General features: G+C 44.1%; 1 protein-coding gene across 6 annotated transcripts in view; it reads right to left on the bottom strand.

Moving 5' to 3' along the window:
- Nucleotides 1–506, bottom strand: part of CD44 (CD44 molecule (IN blood group)) — an 87,581-nt gene extending 87,075 nt beyond the window's left edge. For 4 of the 6 annotated variants that reach the window (XM_067038020.1, XM_067038019.1, XM_059069937.2 and 1 more), the window contains exon 1: nucleotides 8–250. In XM_067038020.1, the coding sequence (XP_066894121.1) occupies nucleotides 8–74 (67 nt within the window). In that variant the 5' untranslated portion in view covers nucleotides 75–250. Of the gene's footprint in view, nucleotides 1–7 lie in introns of all 6 variants that reach the window. The other 2 variants (XM_059069942.2, XM_059069939.2) reach the window with 2 other exon arrangements.
- Between the last annotated feature and the right edge of the window lie 15,336 nt (nucleotides 507–15,842).

Consider the following 15,842-nt stretch of genomic DNA (forward strand, 5'->3'; position numbering starts at 1 on the left):
CACTCACCGATCTGCGCCAGACTCAGCTGCACGAGGCAGAGTCCCCAAGCTGCGCGCCACCAGAACGTGTCCATGGCGTCGGAGCGGCCGAGAAAGCAAGCGAGTGGAGCCGGAGGGGCCGGGCGCTGGGCGGGGGGCAGCGGAGCACGGGGCTACCACGGCGCCCGAACCTGTTGGAGGCTGGGGTCCAGCTGGCAATGAGGGCGCCTCGGAAGTTGGGTGCAGTTTTTATTCGAGGGCTGAGAGAGTGACCTAAGAGGGAGGGAGCGAGGAAGGACACACCCAAGCGAGGGGGCTGTGACTAAGCAGCCGGCAGAAGTTTAAAGACGTACCAGCTCTCCTTGGCGCTGGTCCCTCCGCCCCCGCCCCGTTCTCCTCGGAGCTGGTAAAGCGGGGTGCCTGGGCGCGCGCCCGGAGGGCCGCGGTGTTCCCGTGCACCCGGGGCGCACCGGCTTTCCACTCCCGGCGTCTGGGAGCGCACCCTCTGGACGCAGGAGGGAATGACTGAGTCCTAAAACCTCGCGCCGTTGGGTTCAGCCTCTGGCCTCTCCTCTCCGCTAGGTTTCTCTTTTTTTTTTTTTTTTTTTTTTTTTTGCGGTACGCGGGCCTCTCACTGTTGTGGCCTCTCCCGTTGCGGAGCACAGGCCCCGGACGCGCAGGCTCAGCGGCCGTGGCTCACGGGCCCAGTTGCTCCGCGGCATGTGGAATCTTCCCCGACCGGGGCACGAACCCGCGTCCCCTGCATCGGTAGGCGGACTCTCAGCCACTGCGCCACCAGGGAAGCCCTCGGTTTCTCTTTGACTCTGGCTGGGGAACTCTTCTCTCTGGGTTTCACAGGCAGCTGGATATCCTGGGAGAGGAGCTGGGACAGTGGGAGACTGGTTTTTCCCTGCCCACGGTGGGGAGCTTGCGATTCTTTCCAAGGGAGAGAGGAAGAGCTCATTCTTCTTCCCTTGAAAGAGAAGGAAGTCCACATACCTCAGGTGAATTTTTGATTCTTACCAGGACTGCTTGGAGAAAGCTAATGATAGACAGCCATGGGGCTGGTATTTGGCTCCACTGACCTATGCGTCATCTTCCAGTCCCGGGCTGGCATCTGGATCCATCCATCCGCTCACACACACCCTCATTCATCCTCCCAAACATCCTTCCGTCCACGCATTTGTCTGCTGCCCATCTTACCTTACATCCCGCCAGGGCTCACACATCTATCCATCCTCCTGTCCATCCAGGACGCACTCACATCCATCCAGCCTCTTGTCCATCCATTTATCCAACCACACATCCTACATCTGTCCACCCATCCAACCACATATTCTTCCAACGCCCCTCCCATACAACTTCTCATCCATCTTTCTTAAGCTTTTCACATCTTTGTAAATCCACATCCATCTATACGCTATTCTCTTCTCCATCCATCCACCTACGTATCTGTTCATACATGTATTCATCCATCATTCAACCATCTATCATCCACCTATCCTTTCATCATTTTATCTGTCCTCTCACCCACCCACACATCTATCCCTTCTTTCTTGCTTCCATGTAAAGGTTAGTCCACTTTTCCCGCATCTATCCTACTTGGCAAATCTCAAAAAAAGGAGGAGACTGTCATATTCTTCAGCAGAGGCATTTTGAGTTTGAAAAACCATACTCTGCATCATAATTTCATATCTATCTATAACATTGTGGTTTAACATTTGAAAAGCAAAAACAGTATTTATTGTTAAGGTGGACGACTGAAAGTAAATCTGAATGGAATTCTTGCCTGGTGAGACACACAGAAAATGATAGTGGTTACCAGTAACTGTGACAAGACCCTGAAGGAGCCTTGCCAGAATTTCCAAGGGAGAGTAATCCCCTTTTGACTTTGGAGAGCAGTTGGAACATTTGATCAGATGAAAAGATTGAAGGGGGTCAGCAAGGCATGAGGCTGGGGTGGGGGGGAAGCGGGGGCCTCTGCCTTGAGTTTGTAAATTATACTAGGAAGTCTGATCCTTAAGAAATAGGGAGCCAATGTCAGTTTGTTATTGTTGTTGTTGTACTAAAACACACCTAACATAAAATTTAACATTTTAGCCATTAGGTAGCATTTCATACAGTCACAAAATTGTGCGGCCATCACCACTATTTTAGTTCGGGCTGCTGTAACAAAATACTACAGACTGGGTGGCTTAAACCACAGAAATTTATTTCTCACAGTTCTGGAGGCTGAGAAGTCCAAGATCAGGGTGCCAATATGGTCTGGTTCTGGTGAGAACACTCTTCTGGTTTGCAGATAGTCACCTTCTCTGTCTTCTCCTATCCTCACAAAAGGGAGAGAGGGGGATGGAGGGGGAGAGAGAGAGAGAGAGAGAGAGAGAGAGAGAGAGAGAGAGAGGGAGAAGGACAAGCTCTCTTGTGTGTCTCTTCTTATAAAGGCACTAATCCCATTCATGAGAACTCCATTCACATGACCTAATTACCTCTCAGAGGCCCCACCTCCTAATACCCTCACACTGGGGGTTAAGATTTCAACATATGAACTTGCAGGGGAGACAAACATTTAGCCAATAACAAACACTATCTAGTTCAGTGTAAGTTTTTGAGTTGGGGAGAGGCTGCTTGACTGTAGGCTGCTCTTCTTGCATTTTCAGGAGCAGTGTTCGAGGCTAAAAAAAATCACTGGACCCACTACTCCCCAAGTGCTCAGTGGCTGGTATTTCACGACTCTCTCATGGGGTGGCCTGTCTGAAACAAAGACAATGCCTCTGAGCCCTAGCTGACCACCAGGCACGTTGATAATGCTACCGGTAGCAGCGGAGTTGGTCCCGCTGCTCTCTGTGATGAAGAGGACACTTTCCTGCAGCCACTGGGGACACACTGGCTTCCAAGCAGATCCTCAGGCTCTAACCACCAAGAAACAAGCCCTAGTGAGTTCCATGGAAAGAACACTGGACAAGGAATGGCCTTGGCCATCTCATGTCACTTCCAGGGCTTTCAGCTTTCTTTTTTAGGAGGAGGGGGGAAAAAAGTGGGATGGGTGGGCTTCCCTGGTGGCTCAGTGGTTGAGAATCCGCCTGCCGATGCAGGGGACACAGGTTCGTGCCCCGGTCCGGGAAGATTCCACATGCCGCGGAGCGGCTGGGCCCATGAGCCATGGCCGCTGAGCCTGCGCGTCCGGAGCCTGTGCTCCGCAACGGGAGAGGCCACAACAGTGAGAGGCCCGCGTATCGCTAAAAAAAAAAAAAAAAAAAAAAAAAAAGTGGGATGGGTATTTATATTCTCTAGAAATACTAGAAACAGTGTTTGTCTTTCTGTTTCATGGAACTAGGCGGTTCTTTGGAGACCCTTCAGAAACACAGAGGTCAAAGCAAAGGCTTAGGCATGGGCTGTTCCTCCCCCATGCCAGCCACAGAAATCCCACTCGCATCAATGTTATACACTAGACTACTGTGTGAGATTTCATTTTGACCAAGGATTTTACTTCAATCAAAAATTGTGTATAAAAACCACTAGCTAGGTCATCTTGAACCCTGGTCCTACATTCAGCAAACGAAGAGACAGGTGTGAAAGTGTTTTGCAAACTGTAGAGGGGCATGCAAATTCTCAGTATTGTAATTAGGATTCTTCTTCCAGGGGAAATCTTTTGCCTGCCTGCTTCCCGATAGTTTAGTGAGGGACAGAGGTTGTTTGCCCCCATGCCACAAATGACTCATTTCAAACTGACCTGATGACTGACTGAGTCAGTGTCAGCCTTTGGGAATTCCTGGATCACCTCTCAGAGCTACCCCCCATCTCCTTTCCACTCCAGACGCCTCTCTCCCACTCTGCCCACACCACTAGGCTCAGCCTTATTATTATTTTATAGTTTCATAGTATTCCACTGTACGGATAATACCATCGTTCAATTACTTATCTTTGGACATTTAGAATGCAACTACAAACAATGTTGCAATGAACAATTAAAAACAAAAGACTCTCCGGTGCTCTTCTCTGAGCCTCTATAAAGGTTAGATCCTCAAAATCACTAATTTTAGATGCTCAATATATATTGCAACAGATACTTTTTTAAGCCTAACTATGAGATGTGGGAAAATGAAAAAGAGCGCTTGAATTGATCTGGGTTGACATGAGATTACACTGTTTGGGAAGAATCCAGGACTCAATCAGCAGCCTTGGATGAGGAAGCCCCAGTCTGAGCCTTGACTCTCCCGCTTAGCAGCCCGTGACTTTACTCAGGTCACTTAACCTCTGGGAGTTTGGGTTATCCCATCCACAGAATGAGATTAATAAGAACGTTCTCACAGTCTGTTATGAGTAGTAAGTGAAAGACGGCCTCAAGACTCTTTACTGGGGTCTCTGCCTCATGGTGGGAGACCATGACCCACCAGCCTCTAAGCTACCTAAGGACAGGGCCACGTCTGCCTTGGGCCCTAGTACATACTCAGCTCTGGGTGCCTGGCAATGCCCCGTCTCTAGTGTTTGTACTGCTCTCAGTAAATAAACACGACGTAAATGCATGAATGACTTGCTCTTTTTCCTCCCAACACACTTTATAGGGCGACTTTGGGAATCACGGGAGCGAATAGGTAGAAGCATTTAGACATCTTAACACTTTCGAGACAAACGCAAGCAGCAGTGTCATAACTGGGTGACCACTTTTAACTGGGTGACCACTTTCAGAAGATCCAGGGGAGCCGGAGCATGGTTCCTGCTGGCAGACTAGACTTTGTTTATTTGTCCTCCTAAAATATTGGGATCTACTGTATTCTGACTAGTAATAAATCTTGTTCTTCTTGAGCAAAGAAAAGTCAGATCTAAACCAATGTTAGCAGGCGTGTGTGGAGCAAAACTGGGAGATGGGAGACCAAATCATGGGATTTGAGGATTATAAACACAGCAGGCTACCGGCTCTTTTAAAGGGATAACATCCAATTCTTCTCTCCCAGAGAAGGAGCAATCTGGCAAAGTAAAGAAAAAGTGCCATTCCGCTCATGTTTCTCTCAAAAAATATATCCATTCTTAGATCACCCTCACAGTGAGAATTCCACACATGCACGTGAGCAGCGCTGAAAAAGCTCTAGTGAAATAATTATTAGTGAAGTCCCAATAAACTGGTCATTTGGGAAGCAATCTTCACGATAAATAAATGACATTGCATGACTAATTGGTCCCGAGTTAACCAAGTGTGACTACCAAGCTGAGCCTTTAGGATTACTAAGGCTTTCAAAGTAAGGCAACTGAAGTAGTTGGTGCATTCTGGAAATGCCAAAGGGACAGGGTGCCTCTGGAGTCTAGGTATGTCCATGTCAGTTGCCAAAGGGGCTTTACACAGACCTTTGGAAATTTAAATGGTGTGCCTTTAGGACCAAATCCCACAACTGGAGAGTAACTAATTTAAAAATGTGAATTTTTGAAGTTGAGATTTGAATTAATGGTGTGTGACCGTATGTAGCAACCTAATTAGGAGGAAGACAAGTGAGAGCCTGTATTGTGCACACAATTATTTAAATTTAATTGTATTTCTTTCAAGCACATGTAGTAACGAAAATTCTTATTTATTCATCTTCTCTCCACGTCATACAAATTGTTAGTTAAACATCTCTTGGAAGTCTTTAAGGGATCTGCATTAATGAACATTGAAGTACGATTTGTGTTGGTCATATCCATGATCGATATATAATGGTGGCTGATATCCTTGGAGTTGTCTGAAAATTGTTTGCCTCTTCATCCATTCACTATGTGACTATTAGATGCTGAGCAAAATTTAAACATTCTTGATTCTATCATAATTAATCATCACCACCATCACCACCATTGTCACTACCAACCCCACCATCACTTCACCACCACCACCACCATTGTCACCACCACCACCACCACCACCATTATTACTACCATCCCCACCATCACCAACACCACCACCACTACCATCATTATTATTACCATCACCATCACCACCAACACCACCACCACTACCATCATTATTATTACCATCACCATTACCACCACCACCAACACCATTACTACTACCATCACCACCATCACCACCACCACATCATTACTATCATCACCAGCACCAGCACCAGCACCACCACCACCACCACCACTATTACTACCATCACCACCATCACTTCACCACCACCACCACCATTATTACTACCATCCCCACCATCACCAACACCACCACCACTACCATCATTATTATTACCATCACCATCACCACCACCACCACCACCACCACCACCATTATTATTACCATCATCACCATCACCACCACCACATCATTACTATCATCACCATCACCATCACCATCACCAGCACCACCACCACCACCACCACCACTATTACTACCATCACCACCATCACTTCACCACCACCAACAACATTATTACTACCATCACCATCACCATCACCACTGCCACCACCACCATTATTACTACCATCACCACCATTATTACTACCATCACCACCATCACTTCACCACCACCACCATCATTATTACTACCATCACCATCACTACCACCACCACCACCACCACCCCAACCCCATTATCATAGACATGGCAGCTAACCACCAGTGCTTAGTACACGCCAAACCTAATGCCATTTACTTGTCACCACAACCCTAGGAAAAGTTCATTCCTATTTTACAGATAAGGAAACCGAGGCTCAGGAATGTCAGGTGACTCGTCCAAGGTCGCATCTTCATTTTACTTAAAGGAAATCTTTCTTGCCATTAAGAGACATAGAGATAGAAAATTTTGACCCCATTCCGATCTTGATCTAGCAAAAATACTAAGTCAGTTGAGTCTTAATTAATTAGTTTTCACTAGATTTTATCTCAGTCAGTTTCTTTTAAGAAGGAAGATCTCCTTCGGAAGCTTTTGTTAGACCTGTGGATGTAGAGAAGAGGTACCTAAGGTAAAAGGTGGAGAATGTTGATTCTCATAACTCACTGAAAAATTAGTCTCTTAGAATGAGGCAACGTTTTGGTTTTTAATTTTATTGAAGTACAGTTGATTTACAATGTTGTGTTAATTACTCCTGTACAGCAAAGTGACTCAGTTATTCATATACATATATTCTTTTTCACATTCTTTTCCGTTATGGTTTATCTCAGGATATTGAATATAGCTCCCTGAGCTATACAGTAGGACCTTGTTGTTTAAGAATGAGTCAACTTTAAAACTCAGGTCTTGATTACTTACTAGAAAATTCTAGATTTGCATAGGACTATGCCTTCATTCCTTAGAATATCATTGTGAGGTAGCTGTATGTCCTTCCTAGAAATAAACACCATTCTCTATTTACAGCACCTGAAGGTTTTAGTCCACACAAGCCACTTTTTGGTTTGCTGGCCCAACTCACAAGTTATAATTCTTTCTCTCAGTATTGCATGTAGATCCTCAAAGGTTCCCATGGCAAGCCATAATTTTACTATGTGACTCCTACCTCCCAGGCCCATGACTGACTGGACCAGGTGCCAGACACCTGATGCAAGTTGGGCCAATCAGTGTCTTTCTTCTAGAAACTTGGGATTGGAGTATGGCTGAACCTGTCAAACACATAGTTGGAAGCTGTGGGGTAGCCATGTACCTCCGTGTGGATGAAGAAACAAAAGAAAGAAGAATAAGGCAAAAGCTGAGAGAAAGGCAGAAAACTTCAGTTCTGAAACTTTTTCGGTTCCTCGTTCTAGTTCATTCTTGACATCTGACTGCGTTCTCATGCATGACTTGCCTGAAGTCCTCACATAAACCCCCTTTTTCTGCTTGTGTTAGCTTTAGCTGGTTTCTGTTGCAAACAAAAAACTTGATGAATATAGGAGGGCATCTGTCTATTTTACAAAAGAGTAAACGGGGGCTTAAATGGCTGGGATGTGCCTCCTACTGGGTCTTCAATTTCAGGACTTATGACTCTAAATCTCAGGGTTTCTGATTCTAAGTTCCATGCTCTTTTCACTACCTGGCCTCACCTACAACCCCTCCCCCCATCATCCAGCTATCCCGAGGGAATACAATTATTTCTTCTCACTGTTATAGACACTAGACATCTCTGATGATTTGCCTACAGTTGCATGGCAATCCAGCTGAGTGGCAGGTCTTCTGAGTCCTGTCTTCCCAGGCCTTCTCCAAAAAGGCCCTTTCTGCCTGTACATGCCTCACAGTCTATTTCAAAGGCAAACCTTTCAGCTGGCAAATGGTAACAGCTGCTTCTCTTCAAAATACCCAAAGGGCAAAACTTCTGGACTCCAATACACAGGCTTGAGGCTCCAGCCAAGTCTGGATGGGGCTTAGTGTCAGCTCCTACAGAAAAGGGAATAGGTACTGTGCTTGGACGTGAGGCCAGGCCCAAACCCATTTTAGGGCTGGATGCTGCTCCTTCTCCACAGTAGACTGCTATTTTGGAAGGCATTGTGTGGGTGAGAAAGAGACTTGAACTGAACTTCACTGGGAGAGGATGTGGTGAGAGAGTTGGGGGGAAGAGAGAAAAGAGGAGACATCTTGAGTGAGTGTATGTGAGGTGGAAGGAAAAAAGGCACAGATATGAATCTACCATGACACAAAGGGAAATAAGAGCCTTCTAACCCCAATCAATCAGAGATTTAAGGGTACATTACTGGAGACATTACATGGACTCAGCACGGAGGAAAAGCCCCAAATGAACCAGACCTGCTCTCTCTCCTCAAAAAGTTTATGCTCTATATTGGGGTTGGCAGATTAGTTGCCTTTATTATTTCCAGAAATATTTAGTAAGCACCTCCATGGACCAGGAACCACTCAGTAATGGGAATGCAACAGCAAAAAAAGACAGACTAGTGTTTTCTTATCATTGAGGAGGTGAGGAGAGGATGCAGGGTAAGTTCAGTGAGGTGAACAGGAAGGTCTGCCTGAAGAGATGACATGTGAGCCAAACTTGCAAAAATATGAGAGAAAAGCTTTCAAAAAAAAGTGGGCACAGCACGTGTAAAGGCTTGAGATGAGAATATTCTCAGCGTGTTTGAGGAACAGAAAGGCCAGTGTGGCTGGAGTGGAGTGAGTGAGAAATAAGTGGTTAGGCAATGAGATTGTAAAGGAGGGTAAGTTCTGGCTCTTGTGTGACCTGGCAGGCTATGGTAGGAAATTTGGATCTTATGCTGATTGCAGTAGGATGATTTTGGTAGGTTTCCCTTCATTTTCCAGCTTGAATTAACTAGTAGTGATGGCTTAGGTCACTGTGATGAGAAAGATTCTGAGGTCTTACAGATCAATGGGTAAGAGTTCAGTGATGGGTTGGTAGTATTTATCACATCTCCAGGATGGGGCAATGGTTATGTTAATGATCAATATTTGCCATCTCTGATGAGGATGGAATATTAAGTTTATTAGGATAGTCTGGGTTACACTGCAGTAACAGCATCACCAAAATGTCAGTGGCTTAAAGTTTTAAGAAATTTCTCACAAAGTTAGTACAAAACATAATTTTGAAATCCTTGAAACAGAGTAAGCAAGGTTGTCTAGACAACCTACAGAATGGGAGAAAATATTTGCAAATGATGTGATTGACAAAGGGTTAGTTTCCAAAATACACAAACAGCTCATACAACTCAATAACAAAACAAAACAAAACAAAAAACCTAATCTAAAAATGGGCAAAAGACCTAAGTAGATATTTCTCCAAAGAAGATATACAGCTGGCCAAGAGGCACATGGAAAGATGCTCGACATCACTAATTATTAGAGAAATGCAAATCGAAACTACAATGAGGTATCACCTCATACCAGTCAGAATGGCCATCATTAAAAAGTCTACAAATGGCCAATGCTGGAGAGGGTGGGGAGAAAGGGGAACCCTCCTACTCTGTTGGTGAGAATGTAAATTGATGCAGCCAGTATGAAAAACAGTATGGAGTTTCCTTAAAAAGTAAAAATAGAGGTGCCATGTGATCCAGCAATCCCATCCTGGGCATAATTCAAACAGATACATGCACCCCAATGTTCATAGAAGTACTATTTGCAATTGCCAAGATATGGAAGCATCCTAAACGTCCATCAACAGATGAACGGATAAAGAAGATGTGGTGTATATATACACAATGGAATACTACTCAGCCATAAAAAAGAATAAAATAATGCCATTTGCAGCAACATGAATGGACCTAGTGATTATCATACTAAGTGAAGTAAGTTAGAAAGGGAAACACAAATACCATATGATATGACTTATATGTGGAATCTAAAATGTGACACAAATGAACTTGTTTACAAAACAGAAAGAGACTCACAGACATAGAAAACAAATTTATGGTTACCAAAGGGGAAAGGGGGTGAGGGAGGGATAAATTAAGAGTTTGGGATTAGCAGATACAAACTACTATATATAAAATAGGTAAACAACTAGGTCCTACTGTATAGCACAGGGAACTATATTCAATATCCTGTAATAAACCATAATGGAAAAGAATATGAAAAAGAATATATGTATGTATAACTGAATCACTTTGCTATACACCAGAAACTAACATAACATTGTATATCAACTATACTTCAATTAAAAAAGAAATAGAGTGTGCAAATATTAATATTGACCAAATAAATAAGGTCTTATTTTCAACACATTGTTCCAAATCCCAATAGAGTACAGTCTGTCCCTTTGTATATCTTTGTATTGAAAGAGGACTGGAAGCATATAGGGTGAGATTATTGGTGATTTTTTTCCAAACAAGGCAATGACGCTTTAATGGAAGGATACATATGCACAAAAGGAAGGTGGAAATGTTAAAAAAAAAAAACAACTTTTAATTATAGAAAATTTCAATCATAAATATAAATAAACAGGTAGAGAGAAAAGTATAATGAATTCCCATGTACACATCACCCAGCTTCAACAATGATCAAGTCATGGTCCGTTTTATCTGTCTGCACCTCCTACTTCCTGCCTCACCACTGGATTATTTTGAAACAAATCCCAGACATCATGGATTTTTATCTATAAATATTTCAGAATGTGTCTCCGAAAGATAAAAGCTCTTTAAAATAACATAACCACAATCCTATTATTACATTATGGGTGATTTAAAATTGTCTCAACTAGACGTTTGTATGCGCATTATAAATATATATATATAACTTTTGAATCAAACAACGATCATATTTTTAAAACATTAAGATGCAGTAAGCATAACTGGTGTCTTCAGGTGTGTGCACAAAGGACACACACACACACACACACACACACACACACACACACACACACACACACATGCTAAGTGGCTTCCCCTCACCTCTAGGGAAACGCCCTGGGCCCGAGGGCAGTCTCTACCCCATGCTGGTTGGAGCTGTTCTGCCTGCAGTAGGACTGGAAGGGAAATCCTGCCCTTCTGGGGCTGAGGGTGATCTGGTCCAGTCTTACAAGTGCTGTGAGTGGTTCGGACAGGCGGCCTCTGGAAAGGGACTCACGGGAGGCTGTCAAACCTGAGAGGCAGGAGGCAGGACCACCAGGTGACATCCTGAGAGAAGGTCCAGGCAGCCCCTCTTCTGCCAGCCAGCTGATGCCCCAGCATCTACCATCTAAACTCGTAAAACCTTATCAGTCACTCTTGTCGCTGGGTCAACGAATTGAGAAGATCATTCTTCCCCAGCAAGTTTGGCTCAGGTGGATGTGGACGAGGAAAATACTCAGGAAAATCCAGAGGGAAACCCCAGAAAGAGGCCGTACCTAAGACCTCGTTGGCTTTTGTTCCAATTGTACCAAATCTGGCTTCTCAGTAGCAGGCACTGCCCCCTTTCCCAGGCCAGAAGGGGCCACGCCAGTGAGTTGGCACTGGCGAGACACGGCTTGCTCTGATTCAAGAGTGGAAAACTTTCTTTCTTCCGGCCGAGTCGTGTGGAGGAGGGGAACCCCCGGAACAGGGGGTCATGTATCTCCACCGACAAATCAACCAACAGTGGCATATCCATTGCCTCATCTCATGGAGAAACTGCCCCGTGTCCCACGACCGGAGCCTGCTGCCCTCTACATTGTATTCACGGTGCGTGAATAGGAAGAGGTGCGTGACGTCTGCAGGATGCACGGGAATGATGCGCGTTCCATCGATTTCTCAGATACGTTTCATCTTTCTCACTCCCCACTCTTTCTATCTTCTTTTAACTTCCGTTTCCCCCTGACTTGTCTCCCTTTCACTTTCCCCCACCCTCCTCACATCCTCATTGTTCATCACGTCCCCAGTTTCCCTTTATTCCTACCTCTTGGCGGGCTTCCCCTCCCGCCAACCACATTTCTGCCCTTTCTTGAAACTTCAGTCTCGCTCCCACCACCTTGTCAGCTGGGTTTTGTCCCTTTCGCTTTCCCCACCCACAGAGTGTTGGCCCCTGGCGGCCTGGTTTAGGTCTTTCATGTGTTTCCATTCTCAGCACAGGCAATCTGGAAACTAACCTTCAGAGCGGAGGACGGCTCTAGGGCACGGCCTGTTCTACACTTCTCTCTTCCCTCAGGAAGCCGGGACAGGCTTCTCTGGTCCTTTGCTGGGGAGAGAGACAGAATGACAGGGAGTTAGCTCATGGGATAAACACGGAGGGCACAGAATATACTACACTGTCCCCATCTCCACGGGGAGAGAGACGGAAGACAAAGAAAGTCCCAGTTTTGTTATGGAGCAGTCACTGGGAGAAGGGTGACTTCAGGATGTCTCGGTGAATTCCGTGTTGTAGGAATGGCTATTGCCACTTCATGATAGAGCATCTGAGATCAGAGAGGTTAAGTGTGGCCCATAGTCACACAGCAGTGGAGCCAGTGATGGAACCTTGTCTGATGCCAAAGCCCTTGTTCTTTCTACTGCAATGAGGGCCTCTGTGGACTGAGGAAACTGGGTTACTGGACTGCCTTTTCCTGTCTTAACCATTCGAGAAAGTCTCTTACCATCCAACACCTCAGCATTTGTTTCTCTCTTTCCTGCCCTTTACTCATTTGCATCTCATTTCCTCTAGAAAAGTTTATGGTGTAAATGTCTTCACCTCCTCTCCCATGCCTTTCTCCACGCACGACTCAGTGATGTCACCGGTACTTTTGGGCAGTCTGCGAAACCTCCCTGCTATGTGGAGTTTCGGGATTCTAGCTGATTGGAGTCGGGATCAAAGTTTCCCTTCCCTGTGGGATGCTTATAGGAACCTGTGCTCAGGATTTCAGCGTCTGCCTCAAGTTAAAAGGACACCTAGGATCAGGCTATACATACAAGTCGGATGGAGGCTCAGCAGGTATCAAGCTCTCCCCAACATTCCCAGGGACCCTTTCCCCACCAACAAACTAGCTGACGCACAAGCATGTAGTTCGGGCTACAGCGCTCCATTCAGATCTGTTCTGCTTTTATTGACAAGGTAGTGCCTCTGCAACGTTGAAACTAATTTTGGTAAAAAGAAAAAAAAGATTCATCTAAATCCCAATCTTTTTGTTATTAAAAGTTATTTTTGTTTTTGATATTTCTTTTTAGTTTTTGATCACACGTGCTCAGAGTTTTTTTCCCTACACTGTTTGCCATCACAGTGTACACACCATTTTCTCTTCTGCTTTGTTCCCTTAGCACTAAATTCACCAGGGCTCATTTTAAAATGTGAGTTCCATAATTACTTTTAAAATTATATCTAACATCCCATTGATTGGATGTAGCATAATTTATTAAACGATTTCCTTGCTGATGTCCATATAAGTTGCTTCAACTGGTCACAATTATATCAAACATTCTAATGGAAATTCTTATGCATGTTGCTTTCTGCTTCCATCAAATTTTTCCTCAGAAAATTGATCAGGAATGGGAATTGGTACTTGCTAGCTGTGTGACCTTGGACAAACTACTTAATCTCTCTAAGCCCCAATTTCCTCAAATGTAAAACAAAGCTAATATAATGCTTAATCCATAGGGTTGTGGTGAGGACTGAATAAAATAATGGAATAAAATAAAATAACATACATTCCATATATCTTAGCTAGTACTAGTACTACTGTTGCTGTAATTACTACTAACACTATTTTTTCTGTATCTTTAGACTCAGCTGACTCAACATCATGTGGTTGAAACCTAGAATATTTTCTTAGAGGCAGACACAACCTGGTTTGCAATCATCCAACAGGACAAATTATTTTAGAACTTCTTATTTCATACGTACCTCTCGGCCCTGCCACCTGCTCCTGACACACGTCTCCTGTCTGTTCTGAGTCTGAGACTTTAGTCAAATCTCTGTCCTTACTTGATTTTTTTTTAAACAAATTTATTGGAGTATAATTACTTTACAATGGTGTGTTAGTTTCTGCTGTATAACAAAGTGAATCGGGTATACATATACATATATCCCCATATCCCCTCCCTCTTGCGTCTCTCTCCCACCCTCCCTATCCCACCCCTCTAAGTGGTAACAAAGCACCAAGCTGATCTCCCTGTGCTATGCAGCTGCTTCTCACTAGCTATCTATTTACATTTGGTAGTGTATATATGTCCATGCCACTCTTTCACTTCGTCCCAGCTTATCCTTTCCCCTCCCTGTGTCCTCAAGTCCATTCTCTATGTCTGTGTCTTTATTCCTGTCCTGCCCCTAGGTTCTTCATAACCTTTGTTTTTTAGATTCCATATATATGTGTTAACATATGGTATTTGTTTTTCTCTTTCTGACTACTTCATTCTGTATGACAGTCTCTAGGTCCATCCACCTCACTACAAATAACTCAATTTCGTTTCTTTTTATGGCCAAGTAATATTGCATTGTATATAGGTGCCACATCTTCTTTATCCATTCATCTGTCGATGGACACTTAGGTTGCTTCCATGTCCTGGCTATTGTAAATAGAGCTGCAATGAACATTGTGGTACATGACTCTTTTTGAATTATGGTTTTCTCAGGGTATATGCCCAGGAGTGGTATTGCTGGGTCATAAGGTAGCTCTATTTTTAGTTTTTTAAGGAACCTCCATTCTCCATAGTGGCTGTATCCATTTACATTCCCACCAACAGTGCAAGAGTGTTCCCTTTTCTCCACACCCTCTCCAGCATTTATTGTTTGTAGACTCTTTAAAGACCTTTGTGAGACCTTGGCCCTCTTAATTTTGGAAAACATACTCCAGATCACATCAGGCATATTAAAACATTCCTGTCCCTCCATATGCTGCAGGAAAGATAACATAGGAGCAGTAGACTAGTAGATGTAATGTGAGGTTTGGTATTAAATTAAATACTTAATAATTTTGATTTTGCGGTTTGGGTTAAGATTTAGGGGTCTAATGAATAATGTCTTTCATATTCCTTCCTGAGTTCAGAACCAAAGAAGAAATATATCCAGGAGACAGATAGATGGAGAGCAAGATAGCAGCTTTATTACTAGGAAAAGCTGAAGAAAAGAATCTGTTTTAAATATGTGGCCAGAGAGAGCTTTCTACCACTGCCCTCTGAAACGAACTTGCAGCATTCCCTCCGAAAACCTTCAGGCTTCCTCCACTTGCCACAGAGTGGATGGAAGCCCAGAATGGTCCCTCGCTGTGGGGTCTGAAAGAGGGGAAGAGGGGGGAGATGAGTGGAGAACGTTTGGTTTTTCTCCAAACTCACTGGCCAGAAAAGAGGGGGTAAAGGACAATCAGAGAGGCCAGGAGTATTTTTAGCTGAAATTCCTCCACATGAAAATTTTGAGACATTTGCAGCCACATGGATGGACCTAAGAGATGATCATACTAAGTGAAGTCAGTCAGACAGAGAAAGACAAGTATCATATAATATCACTTATATGTGAAATCTAAAAAAAAAAAAATGATACAAAGGAACTTATTTACAAAACAGAAATAGACTCACAGACGTAGAGAACAAACTTACGGTTACCAAAGGGGAAGCAGGGGGAGGGATAAATT

The sequence above is a fragment of the Kogia breviceps genome, chromosome 7 (assembly GCF_026419965.1).
Source record: "Kogia breviceps isolate mKogBre1 chromosome 7, mKogBre1 haplotype 1, whole genome shotgun sequence".
NCBI lineage: Eukaryota > Metazoa > Chordata > Mammalia > Artiodactyla > Physeteridae > Kogia > Kogia breviceps.